The 9,566-nt window shown below is 40.0% G+C and overlaps 1 protein-coding gene across 1 annotated transcript; it reads right to left on the reverse strand.

Moving 5' to 3' along the window:
- Positions 1–435: 435 nt before the first annotated feature.
- rpl29 (ribosomal protein L29) lies at positions 436–5,048 on the reverse strand. Its single transcript, XM_030052647.1, has 4 exons — positions 4,945–5,048; positions 4,423–4,474; positions 3,983–4,047; positions 436–634 (listed from the first exon to the last, which is right to left on the reverse strand). The coding sequence occupies exons 2-4, from the start codon at positions 4,457–4,459 to the stop codon at positions 518–520; spliced, it is 219 nt and encodes a 72-aa protein (XP_029908507.1). The 5' UTR covers positions 4,460–4,474; positions 4,945–5,048; the 3' UTR covers positions 436–517.
- Between the last annotated feature and the right edge of the window lie 4,518 nt (positions 5,049–9,566).

Here is a 9,566-nt window from a genome sequence, read left to right on the forward strand (position 1 = left end):
GGTTACCCAACTCTTTGTAGTGTTTTTAGGCGAAATATCAACTTCACCAACATTAAGCAATTCCTAACAGAAAAAATAATGTAGAAAGTATCTGTTTGCTGTCATTTTCTTTTTCATTTTGGATATTATTCATGATCAGAAAATCACTAAGCTACTTCCTGGTATGTGAAGGTATCATGCACCTGTAGTGCTGGCTCATGCTTGTATGGCATCTCTTTTTGCCTTTGAGCCCACACTGTATTTGCCTTATGGACATTTCTGCATCTGTTCTTCAACTTAACATACTGCAACTCCACTATGTACTGCACATTGTGTTACACAATGAATATGCAGAGCCCAGCTCTTTACTGAGGTGTTCCTCACAAGCATCAAATTATTCATTAAACAGGATCAGACTGAACGAAGCATAATAGAAATTGAGGTGAAATGCAAACATGGTTTGTTAACAAAGCATAGCTTTATTGTGATGGTGGCAACAGTCTATGAAACCATGACAGACAAGGAGGTGATGGGAAGTCTATTTAGGTGCAGCAGGTGCAACAGCTGCTGCCGCCGCTGCCTTCCTTGCTGCCTTCAAGCCCTTCTTGTTGTGCTTCTTGGCAAAGCGCATGTTCCTCAGGAACTTGGGGTCCACCTGCAGCAAGAAACACAATGATAGTTACTAATGATACTAATGACATACTAATGACACAAGAAAAACTTGGGACAACAGCTCAAGGCTTCTTTGATTGCACAGCTCATGTTCACAAGCCACATGTGTTTATAAGCAGATATACAATATATTGCATGTCCTGTAGATTCAGCAAGGTGTACTAAAATAATACTTTGTAATAAGGCAGATATACACAAGGAGAGTCAAACAGGAAAAACACTCCACTGAAGTGTAGGTCTGACCTTCATCTAATTCCCATCTAAATCATCTCATCAAAAAGGTAAACCAAAGATAAAAATGTTGCTTTTGTTGGTTTGTCATGTGCAATTTAGTCATGTTGGTTGGTTGGACATTTAACAGTCTCTGTTGTGGGGCAAGACTGGTCAGTGAGCTTTATCCCTTTTATAAGTACCTGTCATTTATAAATACCTGGACAGGCCATCTCTATGTATAACAGCCTATACACAACATACTGTCTGTCACAAACGATGCAGTCCCACTCTCGACAAGTCAAATAATCTGTAATTGCAGTGCCTTCTCATGGTCGCATCAGTGTAGCTTTGACAATACACTATCACAGAGGTGACATTTATCATTTCATTTGAGCATAACACAAACCAAGACTTCAACAGCAAAAACGACTGTAGTTTCAGAAAACTGTCCAGAAAAGCACAATCACACTACAAAATCTTCACAATACAACTGCACTGTATGGCAAGATGTACCTGAGAAAAGACGAATGGTTTCGCAGTTCCCTGTGACTACAAAAATATTCTTGCATTCTCAATGTTCATTTATAACCAATTTGTTACAGCAGTGCCCTGAAAGACTTCTTTTACTCAAATCTATTAAAATACAACATAGTGTTGCTCATCACTATACACTGCTCACCTAGTGCCAACCATTCATCACCCTTTACATTTTCTTGCTCAGGATGTCAAGCAAAATCAAAAATCAACAGTCAGAAGCACTTTCATGCAAAGACCCAAATGAGCTTATAAGACGATCTTCATGAATGTTGACAGTCTGGTTTGACTGTAATAGACATTTAGCCAAACCAGCTGCACTAAGCAGGAACTCCCACAATAAAGCCACACGCTCTGATCAGGGTTAACAGCTCTTGCCAACTTTTCTACTGAACTTATCCATTTTCATTCTAGGTTTTGTCAACTTTCAAGCTTCCTATATACTGCCTCTTCCTCTTCGGCCTTGTTCAGGCTGCCAGCCCAAATATGTTTTTTGGCACATCCAGACTGTATCCAAACTGATTTTAAAAAACATGGGCAGTGAAAAAAACATATCTAATGTGACTGTTTCAAATTGGATCCAAACCAGATCTGAAGGTGGTTTGAAATGCGATTCCAATCAGAATTTTACAGATGCCTCTTAGTGCATACACTCTGGCTGCTCAAATCAGACTTTATAGCGTCTCTTGTGTCATTCATAATGCAACGTGGCGATGCCAAATCCAGAGTGAGGGAAGGGCATCAGAGCAGCTGCTAGGAGAGACATGGAAGACAACACAGAACAGTCGACTTGACAGCAGTATTGTTTGGAGGGTGAGATGATGGACCTCCAGTTCTCATGCTTCCATGTTAGAAAACCAAATCACCAGCTTATGTACTGACACCTATGTTGTTACCACAGCAACCCATTCAGATAGGTTGGTGATGTACACAAGACTGCTCTGAGAAACAAATCTGATCTGCCTTCGGTCTGAACAAGGCCTTGCAGCTGGTCAGCCCACAACCAGTCAATCGATTGATAAACGTCCGACCAATGTGAGCGTCTTTAAAAAGCTGGCCTTTAAATTTTATTAATTTATAGTCAATTCATAGTTGTTCTTTAGAAAAAGGTAATACAGTAGCGTGAACACCCCTTCACTCAGGACAAGGAGTCGACTAAATAAGAGCTGATTCTCCATTTCAACACATTCAATCTGAAAAATGATTGAAAAATCAAGCAGAACTCGAGTTGACTCCAGCTGCAATTTCAACTCCAGACATTGGTAATTGGAAAATTTGTTTAATTAAATAAATATCATAGTTCATTTGAATCATACCTAAACTACAGCCTGCAGTAATCTTTATTTAACTGTGCTGGTCTGATCTAAGTTGCTTTCATTGCCAACAGCAACCAAGATAAGCACAAAGCTGGCATTATCAACCACTTCAGAAAAATCACAGCATGTTACACACCACCAACCAAAATTCAAGTCCTGCAACCAAACACGGAGATACCTCCACTTAGTTTTTATTAGGTAGCAAAGGACTATGAACTGATAAAAATGAGAGCCTAATGAGTAAAACACAAAAATCCAACACTTGTAAATATAAACACAACAGTAAAGATTGAAAAATCATCTTCCTTTCCCTTCATTGTAACTTTACACCATCCAGTTCTGCACGACTCTGAAGGGTGGTGGGACAAAAAGACTGCCTACACAAACTACGTGCGCCAAATATAGAAATTTGAAAAATAATGAACAGGGAGTTAGAAGTTACCATGAGAAACTAATTAGATGAGTAAATGAGCATTAGTATTCCTGTGATTAGCTAATTAATGAGGTTTTAATGCTGCCCCAATTTGTTCTTCACAGCAGACTTTACTTACAACTACTGAGTCTCATTTTTACTGAAATGTCTCCAGCAAACTGTCCACTACCAGCGACAGATATTGCTCATTTAGAATAGATATGGAATCAATTTTATCACTTCAAGTGCAAAGGATCCTAATCAACTCCAAAAAAACGCATCATCATCCACCTTTGATCAGTCAAGAGTGACTTCCCAGTTTAGGAAGTTTTTAAGTAATGTAAGCAGTTCTCTTGTCAAGAAAACAATGTAAGTTTCATTAAAACCCATGCAATTGGGGATGCATGATATTAGATTGCCAATATTTTCTAACTCTTCTGACCAATTGCTAATTCTGATATGCGCACAATTTTTTTCCACCTTATTGCAGAGAACATCAAAATTATTGCTGTCGTGGAACTAACATTTTCAGTATATCCGCTGTTATTGGGATGACCCACTGGCAGATTCAGACATAAAATGCAATGCTTTCCAAAATGTACGCACTCACTTAGGTTATGTACAACATTTCTTATTTTTGCATAGCATTTTCTTTCCACCAAAACTGTAAGATTCATCCTGTTTACACAAGCCTGGACGATGCTCTGCCTGAGACAACCCACAACAATACTATCGTACATCCTTACATGCAATGCTTGTCAACAAACTAACAATGAGGATGCATGAGAAGTGGATCTAAACATCTAACACCCCAGGTAAACAGTTCCCACAAAACACAGGTGTAAACAGTACCTACCCCCTTCAAAGACTCATAGCGGTGAAACCTGGGCTTCTTGATGCCATTCCTGTGGGCCTTACGAGCTGTAAAGCAGAACACATACAATGAAGATAGCCACTACAAAAGCACTTTCCCTAAATACTGGTCAGGTTTACTTCTTATGGTCAAAATTCACCTTGCAAACATTATCCTCTAGAATTAGCTTTTAGAATGACCAACAAACCTGCAGGTCTAAGGAAAACTCTAGTTTCTGGAGGACTATTGTATTGTCACCACATGAGACAGAAGCAAACATGACAACAAACAACCCAAAGATGTGGATGTGGAATATACAAGTGATGCAGTAAACTCTTCATTGGGTCTCAAATTTGACTTGCAGGAGTAACTGGATACTTTTCATTAACTAGCTTACTTCTTCCTAATATGTGACACTAACACATCAATGAATCCATACTTACACTGGTTGTGGGTAGTGTGGTTCTTTGACTTAGCCATTTCGACACTGGTAATCTGAGGAAGAGAAAGATACAGAGCGATGCTTAAGTATCATGCATTCACGTCCTTTTACCGGCTAGCACAAGATAGCTAGCTACATTAGCCTGCAACCGGCTAAGGAAGCAGGGCTCAGGAGACATGAACAGAGCTCTGAGCATTTAAAAAACAAAACCACAAAAGACCTGGGGCCGCTTTCAAATAAAATGCTGTAGTAGACACCAAGGTAACACTGTTCTTTCAGTAAATATTTAGCTTGGCTGTATCCTGCTGCATGTTAGCCAGCCGTTACGGAGCTGCACAGGGCGCTAATATTTTATAGTGTAGTATTTATCTTTATACATGGGTCACTTTTAATAAATACAGCCAGGGACATGTAGCTGGTGATGTATGGCGTCATATCGGCTCACTGCTTGTGAGAAAGCGTGTAAGATATAGGGAGATTGGGTTAGATTTTAAAAGTGCATAAGGGTAAAAAACTAAACTACCTGCCACACGAATGGACGACAACCGGAAGAGAAAGAGACGGAGACTCGGAAGGAGACAAAAAGGCTCGGGTCAACAGAGGAGGAGGAGGATGCCTGTGTGGCAGACGTAACCTACATGATCACACTGCCACCTACTGGTGTTTTTTTTTAACGCGACATATGCAGTCCCACAGCTGACCACCAGATGTCGCTGTCCGCCGACATTATTTTGCTCTCCCTCTGACGCCCGGGCATAAACAGAGGTTGTTGAGGTGAGAGGAATCACAACCAGAAAACACTTCATCGACCCCCGGGGGGTAATTGGGTCAGCTGCAGTTTGCTCACATTCTCAAGAGAAGATTTAAAGTCGAATGAAACAGAAAATAGTAAGAAGGAATATAAAAACATGCACCTTAGAAATTAGGGGAGTAAAGTATGTGCGCTATGAGCATTATGTCTGAATGTGTGCATTAATTCTACAAAATATTACAACACTAAATGTAGAAATAAGAAATTGAGCATATGTTAAAAAGAAAAAAAGTATACCTGTATACACCATATTTAAACCGCATATTGCACTCAAACTGTGTTGCGAACTGTGGCAGAGAGAGGCCCTTTGATCACCGACTCACTGTCAGATGTTGAAGATATAATAAGCCCATTATCAGTTTCACATACAAACACTAAAACCTTAAATCCCTATTGCAGTATTGTAGGAACTGTTTCATGGTATCATACGAGATAAAAAAAAAAAAAAAAAAAAATCACAAAGGGCACTATCAGCTCCATATTGTGCACCACAGATAGGAATATTATAGGATATAATATATATATAGAATATTCTATTTGTTAGTTTAGTGACCAAACCACAGTTGATTTGATTAAAATATCACATTAAAACAGATAACTCCTAATAATATAGTTAATAGTGTAAACTCTAGCTCAGCCAACTAACGGCAGAAATACATGGGCATGTTTCTGAGACAAACAGTAGCATCATGAGTGCAATATGAGGAAAACTGAATGGCAAAGTGGATCATCAGCCATGAAGAAAAACATACAGCAACATCATCATCAGCCATGCTGGATGTAACTGGAAATACACCCATCTCATTTGCCTGTGTGCTGTGGCTTCTATAGGGTTCAATGCCCAGGAGTATTCAACGCTTTGTGTAGCTGTAGTTTAAATCACGAGCTGCCGTGCAATTTCCAGCTTTGTTCTTTGAGGATACAAACTATAATATAGCTGTAATGGAAGACCACAGTGGTTGTCTTCCAGTCAGGATTCATATAAAATTGTCCTGAGCAGCCAAAACCTCAACTGAGGCTTGTGTACATGTAGATTTACTCTGATAGACTCGTGGAGATAGTGCCCGAGCGCCATCCCTGTTGCTTTTTATGGATGGACTGCTTCTATTTCTGTCTTCATTCATCTTATTCACTTTCACCCAGGGCCATAACACTGCAAACAGCATGGTTTAAGATGATGGACAGATTGTAAAGCAGCTAGCGTTTATGGACAGATGTACAGAGATTACATTGCCAGCCCATCCCTCGTGTTGCGATGGGATGCACACAGCCATGTGACCGAGCTTACATCCCTCTGCCTCGCTCACACACCACCCCGCCTCTGTCAAACTGACACAACTGAGGAATTTTTTTTCTAAATATGGCCCCAACCCCTTCCCACCGTTCTTTACTTTGACGCCTCTCCACCACCTAATTACCTGTCTTCATCTTTTTTTCCATATCACTTCTCTCCCCCTTTCTTGTCAACCCTCTCTTTCCTTTCCCTCTCCTCTCATTCTCAGCTCAGGTTGGGTGAATCCCTGTTCAAGCAGAAGAAATCATGCAGCATCCTATATTTAGACCCCTGCCTCAACATACAAGTCACTCGGCTCCACTCTGCACCACTCTGCTGTGCTCAGCTCAGTCAATTACAGATTTGGGTGCATGTGTTATTTCACACGCTCCCAATGATCCGACAGTGGCCACATGTGGACTGTCTGGCTCTTCTCCACATTTGATAGTTTAGTGGATGTGGTGGTTAAACTGAAATTTTGTATTATGTCTAAACCGATGTATAAGGAAGTAAACAATTTCTTGTTTTATTAAAATTCAGAATTAAAGGATTTTATCAACATGAGTGACAGTACGTTGCGACAGCTGAAGTCTACAGACAAGCCGATTAGTATTAAAACAGAGGAAAAAAACGCAGAGAGAAGGGAAAGGCAGCGATTCCCCAGAATCCACTGCAATTATTTCATTAGAAAAAAATGTATTTTTTACTGTTAAAAGACAACCTTCAAATGGATCTTTGTGGGATGTTTTCTATGTTTTGGCAAGCATTCCTATCCTTAGAAGACAGAAATAAAGAAAGCAATTGTTTCACTGTTGCATTACTTTACTCTTTGTATTAAAACAGGTTCAATTCTATGCATTAGACTTTAATTCATCTCTGCTGAAGTTTTACTGTCTGTCGACGTGTCTGTATAACAAACATTAGGTGGAAAAATAATGATTAATGACTCTCCACATACACACACATATATACTGTATATATACTGTATATAGCATGTAGATAATATGGACTATCTTTCTATTCTGATTTGCGTCATCTTTACTTTTGTCCAGGTAGTCAGCCAGTGTGTCGCAGATTTATATGACTGATGTGTTTTACGTGAGCTCACATGCTCTTCAGTGGTTTTTAATAATATGTTACGATACAGCCACAGCATACATAGCAGCTCGTGCTTTGGTTCAAACACAAACTGGCATCTTTCTCCCTCTCTCTCCCTCTCTCTCTGTGGGATGTTTCATAAATGAGCCATGGTGAACACATGGTGATGCAACAAAAGCCCCCCCCCCACTCATCTCTCCTACCAATGACACACACACACGCACACACACATGCACACACACATCCCAGACTGGCAATAATTGCATTACAGAATATGAAGGTTATAATTGTGTGCTGTCTAACCCAATCTTAGATATTAGCTGTTATTGTAAGACGCGGAGATTCTGGTTTTGAAGATATAAAAGAGGAAAATCTATGCAAATGCACATCCATAATGGTGTACGTTTATTAAACACCGGGCTGCAACACTTCCCTGAGATTATGTTGCACACATTTCATGGCAAACGCAAATTTAATTACCTCTCCCTCTTCATTTCAGGACATCATCTGTTTGCTGTAATCAGGTTTTCTCAAAGTAAAGAGAATCAAGGGTCACTTTAAAAATGATGTAGTGCCAGGAGGACATAGGATTATTTTAAGGTATAATAATGAAATTCATTACTATTCCTGGCTTCCTGCTGTGCAGAGACATGGTATACATTCATTCTGACTTATATTCAGCCTATAGGCAGATAGGGACCACCACCACTGCTCTATTACGTAATGCCTGCCCGAGGAGAAGAGAACACATCACATGCTGCCGCCGCTGCTGTGTACATACTCTCTTCTCCCCCATTCATGCCCCACCCTCTCTCTGCTCTCTAATGCTCCCTCTCTCTCTCTCTCTCTCTCTCTCTCTCTCTCTCTTAGACCCTCAATCTGTCTTTATTGTTTCTCTGTGCCTGCCGTGTCTGTCTGTCTTCCTCTCTTTTGCCCCAACTGTCCCTCTCTCGCTGCCCTACTCTGTCTCTCTGCTGCGCTCTCGTTTGTACTCCCCTCCACCCACTTTCATTTCCTTTTCATCTACAAGAGGAAATCTCTTCTTTGAGCAGCAGAAAGTAGATCCCTCGAGGGCTCGGTTCACCTCACCACATGAATGAGGCAGCTGATTACGTCTCTGGATTGTGGGGGCGTGATAGGCACATCCAAACGAGGTGGAACATCCATGAAGTCCCATATCCATCAGTGGCGATGAATATTTAAGTACAAAAAAAAGATTATATGAGATGATATTGAAGAGTATCAAACAGTTATGTCATATATTCTTGGTTTGGTTTCAAAGCAGGGTTGAAATTGCATAGTTTTTCCCTTCACAAGCCATTATGTGAATACGGTGTAATAGAGAGGATAAAAGAAATCTTCTGTCCTCATCTCTTTTTTAAAATAGAAGATCCTTACTCTAAATCAGTGGAATCAAAATTTTCACTGCAAATGCCTTTGATGAAATTAGTTCAATTTATGAAACCTTGGTTTGATCAAAATAGGTGGAGATGAAGACGTACACAAAATCTTTACTCAAGCTGAAACTCCCTAATAGAACATTACTCTGGCTAAAGTCCTGCTTTCAGTGATCTGCTGAGCTAAAATGTAGTTTTACCTGTTTCTAAGTACTTAAAATAAAAGTACAAAGCCTGATTGACATTCTCAAACTTTATAGCTGGGGTTTCAGAGTTCACATGTGGCCTAAGGTTGTTAGCCTGTGAATGTTACATAAACGGAGGACGGTGATTCTGATATGTTAACTCTGATTGCTTCCTGTAACAATTGGCTCTCTTAATAGCCTTTAGACTTTAAAACAGTAATCGTTTTTATGACCTATTTACTTTGTTTGCGTGCCAAAGATTTCTCTTCAAAGTAACTTCCCAGCCGCAGCAGCAGAGCACAGGTAAATAGATAAATGCAGGAGATTTTAAAAATGGATACTCCCTTCAAATGTCATGGAGTCAAAGTGCAGAGTCCACTA

Source organism: Myripristis murdjan, chromosome 5, assembly GCF_902150065.1.
Source record: "Myripristis murdjan chromosome 5, fMyrMur1.1, whole genome shotgun sequence".
Taxonomy (NCBI): Eukaryota; Metazoa; Chordata; class Actinopteri; order Holocentriformes; family Holocentridae; genus Myripristis; species Myripristis murdjan.

Bases quoted from the DNA above. Each gene is read 5' to 3' on its own strand.
- rpl29 (XM_030052647.1), bottom strand. From the start codon at position 4,459: ATGGCTAAGTCAAAGAACCACACTACCCACAACCAGT. The intron at 4,048-4,422 runs GTAAGTATGGAT...TCTGCTTTACAG, and splicing joins CCACACTACCCACAACCAGT to CTCGTAAGGCCCACAGGAAT. The intron at 635-3,982 runs GTAGGTACTGTT...TTCTTGCTGCAG, and splicing joins GCTATGAGTCTTTGAAGGGG to GTGGACCCCAAGTTCCTGAG.